The 19,399-nt window shown below is 49.7% G+C and overlaps 1 protein-coding gene and 1 pseudogene across 1 annotated transcript; one reads left to right on the top strand and one right to left on the bottom strand.

The window, feature by feature from the left end:
• Window positions 1-4,444: 4,444 nt before the first annotated feature.
• Window positions 4,445-18,409, bottom strand: SMIM10L3 (small integral membrane protein 10 like 3). Its single transcript, XM_055410361.2, has 2 exons — window positions 17,960-18,409; window positions 4,445-7,072 (listed from the first exon to the last, which is right to left on the bottom strand). Exons 1-2 carry the CDS (start codon window positions 18,143-18,145, stop codon window positions 7,052-7,054), a joined length of 207 nt encoding a protein of 68 aa, XP_055266336.2. The 5' UTR covers window positions 18,146-18,409; the 3' UTR covers window positions 4,445-7,051.
• LOC129545764 (ubiquitin-conjugating enzyme E2 T pseudogene) lies at window positions 11,127-11,958 on the top strand (annotated as a pseudogene).
• Window positions 18,410-19,399: the final 990 nt, after the last annotated feature.

The following is a 19,399-nucleotide window of genomic DNA, read 5'->3' as shown; positions in this document are numbered from 1 at the left end:
TTGGACTTGCCCCATAGAGAACACTGGAGAAGGAAATGACAACCCACTCCAGTGTTCTTGCCTGGAGGATCCCAGGGACAGGGGAGCCTGGTGGGCTGCCGTCTACGGGGTCACAGAGTCGGACACAACTGAAGTGACTTAGCAACATAGGGAACAGAGTGGCTGCGTGGGATCTGAGCCAGCTCCCCTCTTTTCTCAGATCACCCTCATAAGAAGGAGGCTTTTCTGAATAGGCACGAGTCCTTACCAGGGCATAGAAGGGTGACGGGAGTGACAAGAAACAGTGCCACATCCTAGCTATAACCCCTCAGCCGTTCTACAAAGAACCAGACTTTAAATGTACTTATTTGGCTGCAACGGGTCTTAGTTGCAGCATGGGGAATGCAGTTCCCTGACCAGCGATCGAACCCAGGGCCCCTGCACTGGGAACTTGGAGTCTCAGCCTCTGGACCACCAGGGAAACCCGGAATTACACTCTTTGATGCATCTGAGAACTCAGTTGGAAAGAGGCAGTGATGCAACTGCAATGGTTAATTTCACGTCACCTTGACTGGGTTAAGTGATGCCCAGATAGCTGGTAAAACATACATTCTGGGTGTGGGAGAGTATTTCCAGAAGTGACTTAGCAATTGAATCTGCAGGTTGAGTCAAGATCACCCTCCTCAGGGAAAAGGCAATGGCAACCCACTCCAGTATTCTTGCCTGGGAAATCCCATGGACAGAAGAGCCTGGCAGGCTACAGTCAATGGGGTTGCAAAAGAGCCCGACAAGACTTAGTGACTAAGCAGCAACAGTAGCAGCAGAGACTCCTTTGCCTAGAAAACTTTTTGTATTGTCTGGAGTTCCAGGTTAGAATTGGGAAAAATAGAACAACGGATGTTGGTGTCTTCAGACTGGAAAGACTTTGTAGATATTCAGAGACCTCCTTTGGACAGGAAGTCCTTATAGTGTTTTCTTGTGTACTATAAGGCGTTTGCCAACAAAGGTCCGTCTAGTCAAGGCTATGCTTTTTCCAGTAGTCGTGTACGGATGTGAGAGTTGGGCTATAAAGAAAGCTGAGTGCCGAAGAACTCAGTGCTTTGGACCTGTGGTGTTGGCGAACTCTTGAGAGTCCCTTGGACTGCAAGGAGATCCAGCCAGTCCATCCTAAAGGAAATCAGTACTGAATATTCATTGGAAGGACGGATACTGAAGCTGAAACTCCAATACTTTGGGCACCCGATGCAAAGAACTGACTCACTGGAAAAGACCCTGATGCTGGGAAAGATTGAAGGCGGGAGGAGAAGGAGACAACAGAGGATGAGATGGTTGGATGGCATCACCGACTCGATGGACATGAATTTGAGTGAGCTCCGGGAGCTGGTGATGGACAGGGAGGCCTGGCATGGGACAGTCCATGGGGTCGCAAAGACACAACTGAGCGACTGAACGACTGATACAGCGTTTTCATACTTCCAAGGTTGTTACAGTCTGTGTGCTTTCACTAGCGCAAGAATCCTTAAAATTCAATGTGAAATTGATCTTCGTTTTCTTTTACTCTTATCAGAGCCTCAGATAAAATGCTAAATAAAAGTCAAGACTCTTTAATATGAAAAAAAAATCACCCTCATCAATGCAGGTGGCCATCATCCAAAACACTAGAAGTTAATAGAACGAAAAGGAGAAAGGGCGGTTTTGCTCTGCCTGAGCTGAAGGGTCCTCTTCCGCCCGTGGACGTGGGTGCCCCTGGTTCTCAGACCTTGGGACTTGGACTGGATGATGTCTGGCTTCCCCGAAGCTCTTGTCCGCAGGTGGCAGACAGTGGGGCTTCTCGGCCTCCATGATCCCGTGAGCCAATTCCTGTGATAAATCTCCTCATATCTGTACCTGTAGATTCTACTGTCTCCCTGGAAAGTGACTAATACAGCAACTTAAGTCAAAGGCGCACAGAGGGACTTCCCTGGTGGTTCAGTGGTTAAGACCCCGCCTTCCAATGCAGGGGGTGTGGGTTTGATCCCCGGTCAGGGGATTAAGATCCCACAAGCCTCCTGGCCGAAAAACAAAAACATTTAAAAAAAAATGCAGGAGCAATACTATCACAAATAAATAAAGACTTCAAAAAAAAAGTCACTCTTGGACAAAAAAAGGCGCAGAGACTCGAAGCTTTCTGCAAATTACCTTGTTTGTCGACAGCAGTGGCGAAGTGCTTGTGATCTCAAACACAGAGGACAAGCGTTAAGAGAAGGCAGACAGGGCCTATTTCCAATTCTGAAGCAAATTACCTGCTTCTGATAGAATGCCTTGTAGGTAGATGGCGAAGGAAAAACAAGTACACTTCCTTAAAAAAAAACAAACTAAAAGCATTTAACTGCAGAATGCCACTCTGACACTGTGGCAAGGCACAGCTCCCCTATAAAAATTCCTTGTCATATACCTAAACAATTTAAAAAATGAACCGTAAGGCAGCTATTCAAAACGCAGGCAGAGCAGAACCACAGCCATGCCTGCTCCTTGAACAGCCGCTGTTTACCAGAAGTCACCAGTCCTCAGAGATGCTGTCCCCTCAATGGCACACGTAACCCTATTCAGATGTCCTTTAAGAAGCAGTCAGGCCCTTGGCAGACAATTTTTCTAATCACATTCCAGCCATGCAGATACGCAGCTCTGTGGAGTTTGCAGAGTGTGAAGTACAGATGAAAAGTGAACAGATGCTTTGTTTAAACTGGTCCAGTGCATTCAAGTTGCCATAAAACTGGAAAAAAAAAAAAAAGAGGTAACATTCTGGAAGCAGAGGCCCGCCAAGCAGAAGCAACCATCCTGTGACATCCTCCTGAGGCCTCTAGTTTCAAATGGCTACGTTGAACGTATGGAGGATCAATTGGCTGGGCTGTGTTTCAAAGCTTCCAGCACTGGCTGGTGCTGGAGAGCCATTTCCAGCTCTGAGTTCATATGGATGGTTCAGGAGATCCCTTCAATCTACTTCTTCTCCTTGGAAAGCTTAAGAAGAATTTTAAAGTTATCTACAGCAAAGTGCAAAGTGAATCTTAAAACACTTTTTTTTGGCCATACCGAGCCACCTGTGGGACCTGAGCTCCGTTGTTGTTCGCATCCGACTCTTTGCGACCCCACGAACTGCAGCACGCCAGGCCTCCGTGTGCATCACCAACTCCCGGAGTTCACTCAAACTCATGTCCACAGAGTCGGTGATGCCATCCAGCCATCTCATTCTCCGTCGTCCCCTTCTCCTCCTGCCTTCAATCTTTCCCAGCTTCCGGGTCTTTTCCAGTGAGTCAGCTCTTCACATCAGGTGGCCAAAGAATGGAGCATCAGCATCAGTCCCTCCAAAGAGTATTTAGGACTGATCTCCTTTAGGATGGACTGGTTGGATCTTCTTGCAGTCCAAGGGACTCTCAAGGGTCTTCTCCAACACCACAGTTCAAAAGTATCAATTCTTCGGTGCTCAGCCTTCCTTATGGGCCCACTCTCACATTCATATGTGACTGCTGGAAAAACCATTGCTTTGACTAGATGCACCTTTGTTCGCAAAGTAATGTCTCTGGTTTTTAATCAACTGTCTAGATTTGTCACAGTTTTTCTTCCAAGGAGCGTCTTTTAATTTTAATTAAATGTTAATTAGTTCCCTGACCAGGGATCAAACACAGGTCCCCTGCAGTGGAAACTCGGAGTCTTATCCACTGGACCACCAGGGACGTCCCCACATTTCTTATTCTGTGTGAAATTACAGGAAATGGCCTATATGCATTTTAGAATACACACACAAAGCTCCAAAATACAGGTGTTGCTTCCTAGCTATAAAATCAAGTCATGTTAAGAATAATCGATGCAAACACAAGCTTCTTTATTTTTTATTCTCTACAGCCTGGCAACTTCATAATCACTTCAAGATCTCAACATCCATTCCAAGTGAAAAAGATTTCACGATTTCCAAATGTGAATAACCAAGTCCAAGATTTTGCACTATACCCTGTTTCTAAATTTAAAATGACTGTGCTGTCTAGTCCTTAAGAACAGAATCCATAAAGGCAAAAGAGAAGGACATGCATATAGATGTCAGAACTTTTAAAACGGGCTTCCCTTAGTTTTCACGGCCAAAATGATACATTTAAAATATTTCAAATGAGCGATCCTTTTATAATTCAGTCATGGAAACAATTTATTCAAAAGAATATCTTATTTCTCTAATTGCTTCAAAAACAGAACCGTTTCTAGAAGGCCATCTTTCACAGTCCTAAAACTTCATAGGTTTCATACACATTTATCACCACCTTTATACCCCAGAACTTTCCACAGGAGAGGCCACCTTCAGACAGACCTGGAGACAGCATAGTACCAAAAGGAACAATGTCAGCAGTGGATGTGTACTAAAAAAATAATGTAGAGAAAAGTTACTGTGAGTTTTTCCACAAGGCTTTTATAAAAACACTTACCTTATTCTGACATAACGATATGAAAACACTTCAAGTTAATTTGTGTGTGCTAAGTCGCTTCAGTAGTGTCTGACTCTGCGACCTCATGGACCCTAACCCGCCAGGCTCCTCTGTCCATGGGATTCTCTAGGCAAGAGTACTGGAGTGGGTTGCCATGCCCTCTTCAAGGGGTTCTTCCCAATCCAGGGATCAAACCCACATCACTTATGTCTCCTGCCTTGGGGGGCGGATTCTTTACCACTAGTGCCACAAGTTAATTTCAGTTCAGTTCAGTCGCTCAGTCGTAGTTAATGCTAAATAGGGAATTCTGAATTTTTCTTTGCAACTGTTTGAAAATTCACATACTTGGAATTTACAAAAGAAAGACAGCTGAAGTGTCATGGAAACTTCCATCTCAAAGTAGACTGAGTTTAAAACAACAACAAAAAAGGGGTGGTGGGGCTGGCACAGGGACAGGGAGAGGGTGCTGACCAGAACACCAATCCCGTTTTGAAACACTGAAATGTGTCATCCTGTTTCACCGCCCATTGACGACTCTGAGGTGGAGAGCCCACTAACCAGGGCTTTCTTCAGTTGGGTTGTTGGTGTCCTTTCAGATCGGCTGCAGACCACTGTTTCACGAGGGGGGGCACCCCGCTCCACGAGGATCATCAGACATTATTTCATTCTGGAGGGCTGAGTTCCAGAGTAACTTTACATTTTGCTTTTCATCCTCTGCTTCCAATCTTCTAAATCAGTGAACAACTTTTTGCAAACAGACTGCAGTATGAGGAAGGCTGCATTAATAATAAAGACGAAGGGAACCGAGACTACACACGCAAAATGAGACATTTATTATGCTAAAGAACAGGTTTTATTTTTCATTTCCCCAGAACACTAAAACAGCACACGGCATAGTAATTTAGCACACAATACAGACTGACATACGCAATCAGTAATTCCGAAAATGGGGACGTCTTACTTTGGGACTCCTTAAAAACTTCTGCTCTTCAGTGCCTTTTATCGAAGTTATCAACACACAACAAAAGGAGTTAAAAAAATTTTAGTGTAGGAGATATCTCAACTCCTAGAAGCTGGAGACCTTCTATAAGGGGAAATACTTGCCTTTTTTTTTTTCCTCTATGACTGAGCTCCGGCAGACAGGCTCAAGCTCATTTTGTATTTTGGGTAACACTGCTAGGGTTCCTAGTTTGAGGAAGGGTTATCTAAAGGTAATGTTAATATTGCAACTTTCACCGTAGGGCCTCCATGTAAATTGCATGTCAAGGGGAAGGAAAGGGGTGTGAGAAAAGATAACAGCTTTTGCTCAAATTATTCTACAAAACGCAGCAATGACAACAGCTTACCATCAACTTGGCCTGGCTCAGACCAAGCCCAGCAGGGCTGACTTTTACAAATACCCACTCTCGCCAGATGGCCAGAGAACAGGCTGGAGAGAGTGCCTGGGATAACAGCCCTGCCGGACGGGTGCTGAAGGTAAACTCAAAACTTGCTGTTACATCTTTCAATTCTCGGCCAATAGGTGTATAAGGTAGTATCAATAACCTCCTTGACACAGCTTCCCAATCCTAAATGTCTTTCCAGCACAGAGATTTCCTTCCGTATCAACCAGCTTTCTGTGGGTTTAAGTTCCACTGACTTTTAAGTCTGTCTGATCACACGAATCAAAGCTGGAGCTTCACTGCCACGCTGTGTGCGTCCAGAGTTAACGCAAAAGAAAGCATTCAAGGACAGCGCTTAAAGTTAGTCTCACTATTTTTATTGTTCTGCCTGTACCTTAACCGTGGCATAATAGATTTGCTCATTCAAAAGCTTGTGGAGCCAGTGACGCCCCTGTTATCTGCAGATCATCTGAGGTACTTTTTTCCCATGAAAGCACTTTCTTGTATTCTACTCTTGGCTCTGAAAACATGGGCTCCAAATGGCTGGGGAAAACACTTTTCATCTCATCATTCAAGAATATTAGGGGATGTGCGTGCAGCAGGATGGAGCGCAGGCAAGACGGTGCCAACGCAGAGTCCAGCTTCTCCAGGAAAGCACAGGGTGGGTCATCCTCAGAAACCCCCTTTGAGGACCCTCTCTGCCGGCCCAGCAGTCCTGAGCCCGGGGCTCTCCGCTGTGGCTCCACCCTCCGTGGCCGCCAGTGGGCCTGGGCGCTGCCAGCAGCCAGTCCGTGCCTGGAGCCTCCCCAACACCGCAGGCTGGCCCCGCACCCCGCTCCCCTGCAGGAGCGGAGGTCAGACCTGCAGTGTTGCTCTGTGCGGCCGCTGAGGCTGGATTTCTTCGTACTGATTCCTGCCACCGTGGAAGTGCTTTGAGGCCACCGAGAAGCAAGGGGCGGGCCCCACGCAGGTTATGCTCTGTTTCCAGTGATGACTCCTCCTCTCGTGGATCTCCCCTGGCATCGACCGCAGGCCTCCTTGCCCAGGAAGCAGCATCTGCGGGGCAAGGGCTTGCCTCCTGCCTTCTCTCACTCCGCAGTCCTCTGCGCAAGGCTCTGTCCGAGGCGGTGCCTGCCCCCTGCTCCTCCATGAGGCGGGCACGGAGAGGCCTGTGTCCGTCCCTCATGCCGTGTCTCTGACACCCTGAGCCCCAGGACACGCCTGTCAGTCCGCAGAAGGCCTTCAGTGGATCTCAATATGAACCTGAAAAAGACCAACAAATTACAGGGTAATAATGAAGACGGGGTCTCGGGAGAGTCCACACACACCAGGTATTTCTCAGTAAATACGAAGGTCTCTTTGACAGTCTCTGGTACCAAGGATTCCCACACTGTGACAGAAAACAGGATGTCAACCTACCATCTGTGCAGCTTCAATAAAAAGCGGCTCCCTTTAACCAGGATAAACTAGATGACTCAATCAGGCAACCAAGGCCTCACCCAGAGTGTCCTATTTGAGAACGATACTCGGTGACTCAGGCAGGGCAAGCCACTTCTAAGGAATCATGGTCAACTTTACTTATGTTGTTGTTGAGTTGCTAAGTCATGTCTGACTCTTTGGGACCCCACAGACTATATATAGTCCACCAGGCTCCTCTGTCCACGGATCTTCCCCACCCAGGGACTGAACCATCATCTCCTGTGTCAGCAGGCAGATTCTTTATGGCTGAGCCACCGGGGAACCTCATGTCTCCTCGGGGCATACTCTATACAAGGATGACTATTATTCTATATAACACTGACACAAATACATTTGGGCAGCATAAAGCTATATGCAAACATAAGGTACAATTATCTTTTTATATTTTCAATATTTATTTGGCTGCGCCGGATCTTCAGCTGCAGTGTGTGAGACCTAGTTCCCTCCCGCTGGGAGAGTGGCGTCCTCGCTACTGGACCATCAGGGACGTTCCAGTTATTTTTTTTAATTGATGTACGACTGACATAAAATATGTTAGTTTCAGCCGTGCAACCTAGTAATTCGATGCTTGTATATATCCCTACAAGAAGTCAATACCACAGTTGTACCTGGTGGTGCAACTCCAGTTACAAAACACAGCCAACACTCTCACGGTTCACCAAGGCAAACCTAACTTCTCCCAAATTAACTCTCCAAACCATGTTATTTTAAACCTTACATTTAATTTTACTGATCTAAATGCATTAAAAATGACCATTTTCCTGAAATGGAAAGCATTCCTAAATATATTTTAATACATATTAGAACAGTCTATTTTTTTTTTAATTCTTAAGAAAATAGGTCATTTAATATGGGCCAACTCTCAGGAAAATTGGCTTCTAACTACTTTTATTATGTCCTTGTAGGAGAACTTACTACAGTTCAGAAAGATGAAGTGTTGTCAGAACTGTTACAATATTTTAAATAAGATACCCTTAATGTAATCATAACTTCGATAATGACAAAGTAAACATTTCCTCAACCCTGAATATTCAATGGAAGGACTGATGCTGAAGCTGAAGCTTCAATACTCTGGCCACCTGATATGAAGAGCCAACTTACTGGAAAAGACCCTGATGCTGGGAAAGGCTGACGGCAGGAGGAGAAGGGGCAGACAGGATGAGATGGTGGGATGGCATCACCGACTCGATGGACATGAATCTGAGCAAACTCCAGGGGACAGAGGAGCGTGGAGTGCTACGGTCCGCGGGGTGGGGGACAGTCGGACAGGACTGCGCGACTGAAGGACACCAACAATAGCGAGAGCATGCTGCTGGCCGAGGATCGAGCGCTTCAGCAAGTTCAGTAATAAACGGTGTGTTCAATCCTTTACAGAGACTTCAGTAGGTCAGTTAGCACTTTCGGCTCTGAGCCCTCAACCAGATGACTTTTGCTATTAGACGGTTACACACATTACTTGTATTTTGAGAGCCAGAAGTAACTTTCAAGCAATTTCTAAACAGCGTCATCTGAGCAGTACTTTCTGTGGCTTACGCTCACTGTGCCGCACCTGTATTGATGCACTGCATCTTGCCAAATAAAGCGCGCACAATGACACAATGCACCGTCCTGGGCCCAGCTATCATCTCCCAGCCCTCAACCCCCAGACCTACAACATAATAAGCAGCATACATTACGGCAAACTGACTTATCCACAAAAACTGAGACCCCTTCCCCCTAAATGAGGGAAGTCTATTTTGAAATTCTAGACAGTGTGATTCAGGACTTTCCTAGTGGTCCAGGGGTTAAGAATCCGCCTGCCCATGCAGGGTACACAGGTTCGAGTCCTGATCCGGAAGTTCCCACGTGGAGCAGGGCAACTAGGGCCATGTGCCACGGTGAAGACCCAGCGTGGCCAAGAACAAATTAAAAAAATAAAAACACAGTATGGGGCAAGAGAAGTAAAAAGTGGGGCTGGGAGTCAATTCCTGAGCTTACTCCTTACCTCCCTCGCCAGTGCGTGCCCCCTGTGCCCCCCCAAAAACAGACAATAGTTGAATACGGAACCACAGAGGCTGTGGGGGCAAGGTATAGAGGGAAACAGGCTGTCAGTCGGGCCCACCGTCCTCAGGGCAGTCAGAAGCAACCTGGTCCACAGGGATCCCTGCCAGGGAGGCGGGCACCCTGCTGGGCGACAGTAGGCCTGACCCGATTCGGCAGCTGCACCCTCGGGTGAGGTCACCTTACCCTCCCCAACCTGCGCTATTCATGGCCTCAGGGACCTGATGGTCTGGATACCATTGCTCTGGAAACTAAAAATACCCCCGCCTCTGTGTTACTGACAGCCAGACGGCAAGGCTATTCCCGATGGGGGCTGGGGACACAGCTGCATGCACGGCGGCTGCTTGGCTGGACGACCACTGGCATGGAGGGGGTCCTGCCTGGTGACGGCTCACGCACCGCACTCCAAGGCCACCTGGCTTCACAGCTGGTTTCTTTTAATTGAAGTGCAGCTGACTTACAATATTACGCACAGCACGGCGACTCAGTATTTTTACAGACGACACTGTCATCAAAGTTACTACAGGAGGTGGCTACACACATATCCCGCTGCTTACCTGTTCTACACGTGCTAGTCTGAACCTACTAACCCTATGGCCCTCATTTGCCCCCCCACTTCGGTGCCCACTGGTCTGTTTCTGCTTTGCACGAACACTCTTGTGTTGTTTTCCGATTCCACCTCGGAGTGACGCCGCCCACTCCCAGCCCTCCGAGGCGGCATCAGCTGACCTGCCCACCGCTGAGCTCACCGTGAAAGCATCTGAGACAAACTACACTGCTGGTCACACCGCTTAGAGGACGAGCAGGAAGAAGGGCCGGGTCACCTCTGCGCCGCCCTCAAGCAGCAGCGCAGGGAGTTGGCCACATGGAGCCAGTCCCCGCAGCGAACCATGCAGTGTGTCCACACCATACCCACGCACTAGGCGGCTCTGGGGCTGCCACCCAGAGGCTCCAGGGTGCACTCACCCGGCCGGGGGAGAGGCGGGAGGGTGGGTCGAGCGAGGCGGCGCCTGCTGTCCTGTGTGAGGACTCTTCGGGTGGACACACCTGGCGTGTTCTGTGGTTACAGCCCGGGTCAGCCAAGAAACAGCTGCTATGAGCATCGCTATCAGCAAGAGCTTCAGGGGAAGGACTCCCCTGGTGGTCCAGTGACTAAGACTCCATGCCCCAAATTCAGGGCACCCGGGTTCGATCCTGAGTCAGGGAACTAGATCCCGCCTGCCGCAACCAAGAGTCCTCATGCCACAACTAAGACCCAGGGCTGTCAAAATTAATAATTTTTTAAAAAAGAGTGCCAGAGGGAACCAGTGACAAACGCAACTGAGGGAGTCTGTCAAACAGAGGCCGGAGAAGTGATCCCTGGATGACCCAGAGTGGCCCAAGCGTGGCCCAACAGTGGGGACAGACGTGGAGGTCTAGGTGGGAGCAGCCGGGGGCTGGGGGCCGTCAGAGGCCCCGGCACCGCCCAAAGAGGCACCCAGCACGCTGACCTCCGAGGCAGGCAAGCTGGCCATGACTTTAAAGTTTACTTACTAATGACTATAACCTTTCCTTCGGGAATTCCACACCTGCGGCATTTTCTGCTACAGATTCAACCAGGAAGTGTTCACGGAGCCCCAAAGCTACGACAGTGCTGTTCTGAGTGCAGGGATGGGGACGGTGCACCAAGCAGATAGAAAAGGATCCGTCTTCCAGAGGCTTGCTTTCCAGTGAACGCAGGGACAAGGACAAAACTGTCACACGCACAAGCTTCCTTGAGGCAGGTAGAGACAGGTCAGTTTGGATCAATACCATACACTGTACAACCAGGATAAACTCCAATGCTTTACATGTAAAACGTGATGTATTAGTACCAGAATAAATTACAAGTGAATTCCTTGTGCCTTTAGAGTTGGGAGGACCTTTCTAACTAGGACACAACCGAAAAGTCAGAAATGACTATTACATTTCACTACAAAGAATTTCAGTATGGGCCGTTGCACCGCGAGGAGCGACCGCGCAGGGATCCCAGCCAGTGTGAACTGGGTGCTTCTGCGTGAGGTTATGCAGAGAACATCACGTCTGAAGAGAGAGCTGAGCCTGCTGGCCGCGGAGCCGACCCCGGGTATCACGTGCTGGCAGGACGGGGACCGGATGGGAGATCTGTGAGTGCAGATACTAGGTGGAGCCAACACACCTTATGAAAAAGGTGTTTTCAAGCTGGAAGTTCACATTCCAGAGAGGTACCATTTGAACCTCCTCAGATCCGATTTCTGACTCCAATCTATCACCCCAACATCAACTCTGCTGGACGGATTTGTCTAGACGTTCTCAAGTTGCCACCAATAGGTGCCTGGAGACCATCACTCAACATTTCAACCCTGCTGACTTCCGTTCAGCAGCTCATGGCCGAGCCCAACCCAGATGACCCGCTCATGGCTGACATCTCCTCAGAGTTTAAATACAACAAGCCAGTCTTCCTCAAGAATGCCAGGCAGTGGACAGAGAAGCATGCGCGGCAGAAGGCAGACGAGGAATGGACGCCTGGCAGCAGCTCCGAGGCAGGCGGCTCAGAGGGGCCCCGCACGGCACAGAAGAGGAGAGCTGGGCAGCTGAGTGGTGGTGGGAAGAGGTTATGCCCTGACGTTTAGGGACTATCCTGGGTCGGCTTTGCCGGGATGGTCCAGTTTGCCTGCATTTCTGGAATGTTCTTTGTATTTGATGCTGTGATCAGTTTTGTTTCCTGTGAAACAGACCTGTATATTCATGTGCTCTGCTCTGCATTGATTCTCTGAGAGTTATTTTATTTACCTTGTGCATATGGATTGTAAAACTTGTAAGCCTGAAAAATAAATAGTCATTTAATGTTGAGAAAAAAAAGAATTTCAGTATGGCAAAAACACACTGTAAGCAAAATGAAAAAACATAGTAACTGGAAAATTTTTTCAACTCTTATCAACAGACAACTCTTATCGGACAAAGCTTCAAGAAACCCACCACTGACCTGCCAGAAAAACGGGCAAAGAACAGGTACAGTTCACACAAAGAGATGCAAACGAGCACTTCTCTCACGCCACCTTGTCCTTTCAGGTGGGTGAGCCTGTCAGCTCAGATGCCAGGATATGCCCACGGTGCAGCCGCCTCCAGGGCCTCCCAGTGTCGCCGTGATGGATCACCAACATGCCTCTCCCACTCATCGAAGGATCTTCCTGCTCCCCCCGACTCTCACCAGGAAGCAACAGTGATTTTTTTTGAATTGGTTGAACACAAAGTTATCACATGACCCAGCAGTTCCAACCCTAAGATAAATGAAAACATGTGTCCAGGACTTCTCTGGTGGTCCAGTGGCTGGAGTCTGCTTGTCAATGCGAGGGTGGGGACACAGGTCCGACCCCTGGCCCTGGAAGATTCCACGTGCCTCAGAGCAACTAGGCCCTGCTCCACAGCTTTGGAGCCCGTGCTCGGCAACAGGCGAAGTCCCTGCAATGAGAAGCCCGGGCGCTGCAACTAGAGAGGAGAGCTCGCGGCAGCGGAGACCCAGCGCAGCCAAAGGATAGACCCTCAGAAACTGTTACGGCAACCTAACGCTGCCCGTACAACCAAGAGCACCGTCTCTCGTCCGGTGCTTCGCTTAGACCCGCAGTAAACCACACATGAGGGCTGCCATCCATCACCACCACACCGCTCCGGAACATCTTCACCCAAATGAGACATGTCTTCATTCAACAACTCCCGTTCCCTTCTCCAGCCCTGGGCCACCACCCGCTGTGTTCTGCCTCTTTGAATGACGTCCCGTGAGTCCATCCAAGCTGCAGCAGGTGTGGGAACGTCATTCCTTCTCAAAGCTGATAAGACTCCACTGAAGGTGCACACATTCTATTTGTCCTCTCACGTGCTGACGGACCCCTGAATCGTCAACAGTGCTGCCGGGAACACCGGAGCACAGTGCCAGCGCCCCTGTCTTTAGATCTCTGCAGTTAACGCCTACCAGTGAAATCACTGAATCACATGGTGATTCTGTACTCAGCTTTTTGAGGACCTGCTAAACTGCTTTCCAAGACCACCTGACCTGCCTCCTGAGAAACCTGTATGCAGGTCACGAAGCAACAGTTAGAACTAGACATGGAACAGACTGGTTCCACATCAGGAAAGGAGTACGTCAAGGCTGTATATTGTCACCCTGCTTATTTAACTTATATGCAGAGTACATCACAAGAAATGCCAGGCTGGAGGAAGTACAAGCTGGAATCAAGATTGCCGGGAGAAATATCAATAACCTCAGATATGCAGATGACACCACCCTTAAGGGAGAAAGCCAAGAAGAACCAAAGAGCCTCTTGATGAAAGTGAAAGAATAGAGTGAAAAAGTTGGCTTAAAACTCAACATTCAGAAAACTATGATCATGGCATCCCGTCCCATCACTTCATGGCAAATAGATGGGGAAACAATGGAAACAGTGACAGACTTTATTTTGGGGGGCTCCAAAATCACTGTAGATGGTGACTGCAGCCATGAAATTAAAAGACACTTACACCCTGGAAGAAAAGCTATGACCAACCTAGACAGCATATTAAAAAGCAGAGACATTACTTTACCAACAAAGGTCCGTCTAGTAAAAGCTATGGTTTTTCCAGTAGTCATGTATGGATGTGAGAGTTGGACTATAAAATAAAGCTGAGCACTGAAGAATTGATGCTTTTGATCTGTGGTGTTGGAGAAGACTCTTGAGAGTCCCTTGGACTGTAAGTAGATCCAACCAGTCAATCCTAGGAGAAATCAATCCTGAATATTCATTGGAAGGACTGATGCAGAAGCTGAAACTCCAATACTTTGGCCACCTGAAGAGTGAAGAACTGACTCATTGGTAAACACACTGATGCTGGGAAAGACTTAAGGCGGGAGGAGAAGATGACAGAGGATAAGCTGGTGGGATGGCATCACTGACTGGATGGACATGAGTTTGTGCAAACTCCGGGAGTTGGTGATGAACAGGGAGGCCTGGCGTGCTGCAGTCCGTGGGGTCGCAAAGTCAGACACGACTAAGCGACTGAACTGAACCAGCTTCCTACAGCAACCTCACCACCTTCCATCCCTCCCAGCAGTGCAGAGGGGCCTAACCTCTCCACATCCTCGCTGTCCCCTCCCTGCATAAGAGCCAGTCTCAGTGTGGCTGGGACTTGCAGTTTCCCCATGTTTCTCCCCCAGCACTGGATTTTATTGCCTCCCTGGCAGAAGAGGGGCCTCCTGGGGGCAGGGCGAGGTCAGCCAAGGGCTGGGTAGGGGAAGCTTCTCAGCCTGTGTAGCTGGGCTCAGATTTGGAGCTGGAGCAGTGAGTAGAGGCTCCCGGGGACTAGGGTTGGTCTGGGGTCCCCCGGTCCGAGTGAGGAGATTCTGCCAGTGAGAGATGAGCAGTCACTCACCCTCCAGGCCCATGAGTGTCCCTGGGACGGGACGGGAGGAGACGGCAGGAGCTGTGAGTCTCAGGGAGAGATGTCACGTCCGCATCCTGCAGGGCTGGGATGGGAAGCGGAGCCTGGCCACCAGGGCCCCGCCTCTGGGCGTCCCACGGGGCCACAAGGCTCAAGTGCACAGGCTGGGGTTCGGGGCTCAGAGGTCACTGCAACCATGTCTCAGGTCCTCACCATGGCCGGCGGCCTGGCTGCCCACAAACACATTCCAACTGCCCATCTTTTCCTCAGTTTACTTGCCACTGGTGTATCATCTTTGGAGAAATGTCTATTCAAGCCCTTTGCCAATGTTTGAATTGGGTGGTTGTTGCCAAGTTGTAAGAGTTCTTCACATGTTTTGAACATTAATCTTTGTCAGATATACAGTTTGCTAATACAGGTGACCCCTGAGCAACGAAGGGGCTGGCGTGTCAACACTCCACAATGGAAAATCCTCACACGGTTCTCAGGCAGCCCTCTGCCAAAGTAACTAGTGACCACCTTGTCTGCACCTCCCCACTCCCACTCACACCCGAAATGGCCAAATAAACCCCGCGCTCTACAGCCAGAGTGTTCAGCTTCCACGGTTCTCTAAAGCTGTGCTGCCTGTGGACGACAACCTGATGTCACGTCCGGCAAGCCACACATGGGGCCAGTGTCTCCAGCTCTCCGTTCTGCCCGCACCACACACCCCAGAGCCAACCTCCCACCTCCACAGTGTGCTCACCCTCAATCACGACAATGCAAACTCCTCGTTAGGAAATCTGTATCTAAGTAACCAGAGCTTCCCCTACTAGCCTACAAACAACTGGGAGATCTGGAAACCCTCATCATCGTAACAGGAATGGAGTCCTTCACTCCTTATTGATATGAAGCAAGCCTCAGCACTCTTGCAGTGATGACAGCAGCTGCAAGACCAGATTGATTTGGTAATCCCAAAAGACCCTTCTGGAAGGAGAACCCAGGAGAGCATCTTGGCATTCTAAGAGCCAGGGAGGAGTGCTCAAGGTGGCAAGAACAGCAAGTGCAAATGCCCAGGGGCAGGAAGAGGCTTCGTGCCTGCAGAGAGGAGACAGGAAAACATAAGAGCAAGCAAGGAACAAGCCAGGGAGACATCAGAAAGGTGGACGGAAGTCAGATCTACAGGACAAAAACATGTGAATTGCATTCCACATGCAGTGGGAAGCAGTCTGGGTTTTTTTTTTTGTAAGGAATCACGCAATCTGATTTATACTTTTAAAAAGACTTCTCCAAGGGCCCTGGAAGAACAGATGGAGGCACCTTGGCAGCTTGGACTAGAGGGGTGGTCAAAAGTAACTAAGTGGACATTTCAGAAAGGTGAGGTTTTATGGTACACAACTGGCTATTTTCAACATCATGTTGATTTTCTCTAACTTGTGACTATGTGCTAAGTGTGTGCTAAGTCACTTCAGTCGTGTCCAACTCTTTGTGACCCTATGGACTGTAGCCCCTCCAGGCAAGAATACTGGAAGTGGTTGCCATTTCCTCCTCCAGGGGATCTTCCCAACCCAGGGATCGAACCCTCATCCCTTAATGTCTCCTGCGTTGGCAGGCAGGTTCTTTACCACTTAGTGCCACCTGGGAAGCCTGCAAATTATACAAATAACTCTGGAACAAAAGTTTCCAAAGTGGAGCTTGAGGGTCAAATATAGCCTCCTGATACATTCTGCTTTACCAATAAAGGTTATTTTTTGTTGCGTTGATATTTAAAAATTAGGATTTCCACTTTCTCTTGGAAATGGCTGCCTCTGGCACACAGCAGTTGGCTGGTGACAACAGGCTGGAGCACAGGCTTTCTGGCTTATTTCTGTCCACATTCCCAGCACCTTCTTTGCTCATTGATACAACTTACTGGAAACATACCTGAGTTTCTGACTCCTTTGGCACCACTTAAGGATGCCACAAGCCCCTGTTCACACAAAAGAACCTTGATTTGGACCCTGAAATAGAGAGGCAGGTTCATCCCAACTCACCTTAACTCAATTTCAGTCAATAAGAGGTTTTACATCACCAGTGAGAGGCTTTGAGACAATTATATTCTGATACCGCCTGCCAATGCAATAGACATAGAGACTTTCAGTCCCTGGGTCGGGAATATTCCCTGGAGGAGGGCAAGGCAAGCCGCTCCAGTATTCTTGCCTGGAGAACCCCATGCACAGAGGAGCCTGGTGGGCTACAGTCCATGGGGTCCCAAAGAGTCAGACATGACGGAAGTGATTTAGCACACACGCACAGTAAAACCAATGAGGTATAAAAGAAAGCACAGGCCCCATCCATGTCAATACCGCACAGTCCTGCTCAGGCTTCCCCTAAGTACTGTCAGACAGTAAGCTCTTGGAGAACAGGGACCTGTCCATCACAGAGCCCTGGGCGGCACACAGCAGACCCTCCACAATGTGTAAATGGAACCCAAGAGATGCTCAGCACTTGGCCATCTGTGACACACTCGGGAAGGAATAATTCTCAATTTGACGGTTTTCCGTTCCGCCAGAAAAAGGCATCTGGAATTTGCGGGAGGTAGAAATGTCAATCCCTGATAGCAAAGCTGATCTCCAGGGTGCTGGGTGTGTGTGGGTGTGTGTACTACTTCACATCTGAACTGTTCCAGGCCTCTGAACCTTTGCCTCTACGTCTTTACACCTCGTTTTCCCCTCATCACCACCCCCACTCCTTTCACCACCAACACCCTCCACCCTCGGGCCAGGATAATCATGGATACCTCTATCAGAACATCGATTAACATCAATTAATTTACCTTAAGTTTGCATCGCTTTGAAAGCTTCATAAAGTTTGGGAACTAGAAAAGTCAACGGTAAACGCACTCCTCGCCCCCGCAGCCCCAATCATTTGAAAATTGTCATTTTCAGGGCCAGGGGCCTTCCGAGCCCGTGAGCCCGCTGTAGGACCTTACTCGAGGCCTGCCGCTCCACGCCCCCACCCGACCCCACCCCGCCCCTTCTGCGAAAACAGGGTCAACAATGACCTTTGCGGGGATTTTCTCCCGCGAGGCTGCGGGAGAAAGGCACGATGCTGAGCCATACACTCGGCATCCAGCCTGGCACCTCCCGGCGGCATCTTCACGGCCTGGGCGAGAGTGGGCCGGGCCGCGCGAGGCGGACCGGCGCTCGGGGACGAGTCGGGGCGCGGGGAAGGCAGGGGCTCGGGCGGGCGCGCCTCACCCACCTGCAGACGGACGTTGAGCATCATGGAAGCCACGATGTAGAGGTAGGGGAAGTTGATGCGCAAGCGCCAGGCCAGGTCGAAGAAGATGAGCAGCGTGCGGGTCAGCCCCTTGCAGAAGACCCCATAAGAGCGGGCGGCGGCCGAGCGCGAGAGCCGGACAGCCAGGCCCGACAGAGCCGCCGCCATATAGACCGGCGCCCGCCGCCGCCCGCCCGCCGCGCACCGACCGGCCGCTGGACCCGGGCCGCCGGGCGCGCCGAAGCCCGGCCGCCCGCCCTGTCGGCGCCGCGACGCCCCCGAGCCTCCGCTCCGGCCGCTGGCCCGCGCTGAGGGAGCGAAGGAGGCGGCGGCGAGGCCGGCGGGCGGACGGGCGGGCCGCGGGGAGGGGAGTCGGCGCGTCACGCTCCCGGGAAGCGCCTCAGCGAGCCGGCGCCCGGTCCCAGCCCGGCTGCGCGGCCTGACGTCACAATGCCGGCGCCGAGCCGGCGTCTATGGCCCCGCCCCAGGCCCCGCCCCCAGGCCCCGCCCCGCCCCCGTCCACCTTGCCCCAGGTGAGAGGCGCATGCGTGGGCTGGGTGGCGCTAAGAGGCCGGCTGATGCGCTGTGTTCTTCCGCCCCCTGGTGGTAAGCCAGAAAATAAAAACACAGGGAGGTGCTGAACTGTGGGTTTAGGGTGAATGGGCTTAGAGAGGCCGAACGTTCAAGTTATTAAAATGGTAAAGTTTTGTGTTATGCTTGTCTTACCACAGTGAAAAGAAGAAACAAAATAGTTTCTTGGGGCCAAACAGGGACAACTTACTCCTCAGGTGGATTACAGTGTCATTGATAGTTTAGTCTTTTAATAATCATATTAATTACGAAGCCACTAATGTAAAAGTGTTTCGCTGGTGGCTCAGACAGTAAAGTATCTGCCTGCAACGCAGGAAACCCGGGTTGGATCCCTGCGTCCGAAAGATCCCCTGGAGGAGGGCATGGCAACCCACTCCAGTGTTCTTGCCTGGAGAATTTCACAGACAGAGGAGCCTGGCGGGCTACAGTCCATGCGATCGCAAAGAGTCGCACACGACTGAGAGACTTTCGCTTTCACTGAGGTAAAAAGTAAACATGTTCAAACTTTCAAACCTTCTAGTGTTCTGAGGTTTTGAGGGGATTTTTTTTGACAGTGAGTTTTTACATTCCTACTTAAGCGTATAGGTTTCTATTAAACATTTGTAGGGCTTTGAAGGTAAATACCTTCTCACATCAGACAGAATTTCATGTCATTACTTATGCCCACTCAAGAGAAAGTCTGGGAATTTGGTATAGGTGGGGAAAATGTTTAATTGGTTTAATGAAAAGCAAGTCTTAAGTCCTTTAAGAAAGCCACAGTAGAAAGTGACAGTGTAAGAATGGATTTAAATGTATTTTAATTTAAAGCTCCTTTGCCCCAGAATAGATTTG

The sequence above is a fragment of the Moschus berezovskii genome, chromosome 27 (genome assembly GCF_049115385.1).
Source record: "Moschus berezovskii isolate FMDL1 chromosome 27, NW_MosBer_1.0, whole genome shotgun sequence".
Taxonomy (NCBI): domain Eukaryota; kingdom Metazoa; phylum Chordata; class Mammalia; order Artiodactyla; family Moschidae; genus Moschus; species Moschus berezovskii.
Note: the sequence above shows the minus strand (reverse complement) of the source record. Positions and strands in the feature narration are given on the sequence as shown.

Bases quoted from the DNA above. Each gene is read 5' to 3' on its own strand.
- SMIM10L3 (XM_055410361.2), bottom strand. From the start codon at position 18,145: ATGGCGGCGGCTCTGTCGGGCCTGGCTGTCCGGCTCTCGCGCTCGGCC. The intron at 7,073-17,959 runs GTGGGTGAGGCG...GGTCTTTTTCAG, and splicing joins TGCTCAACGTCCGTCTGCAG to GTTCATATTGAGATCCACTG.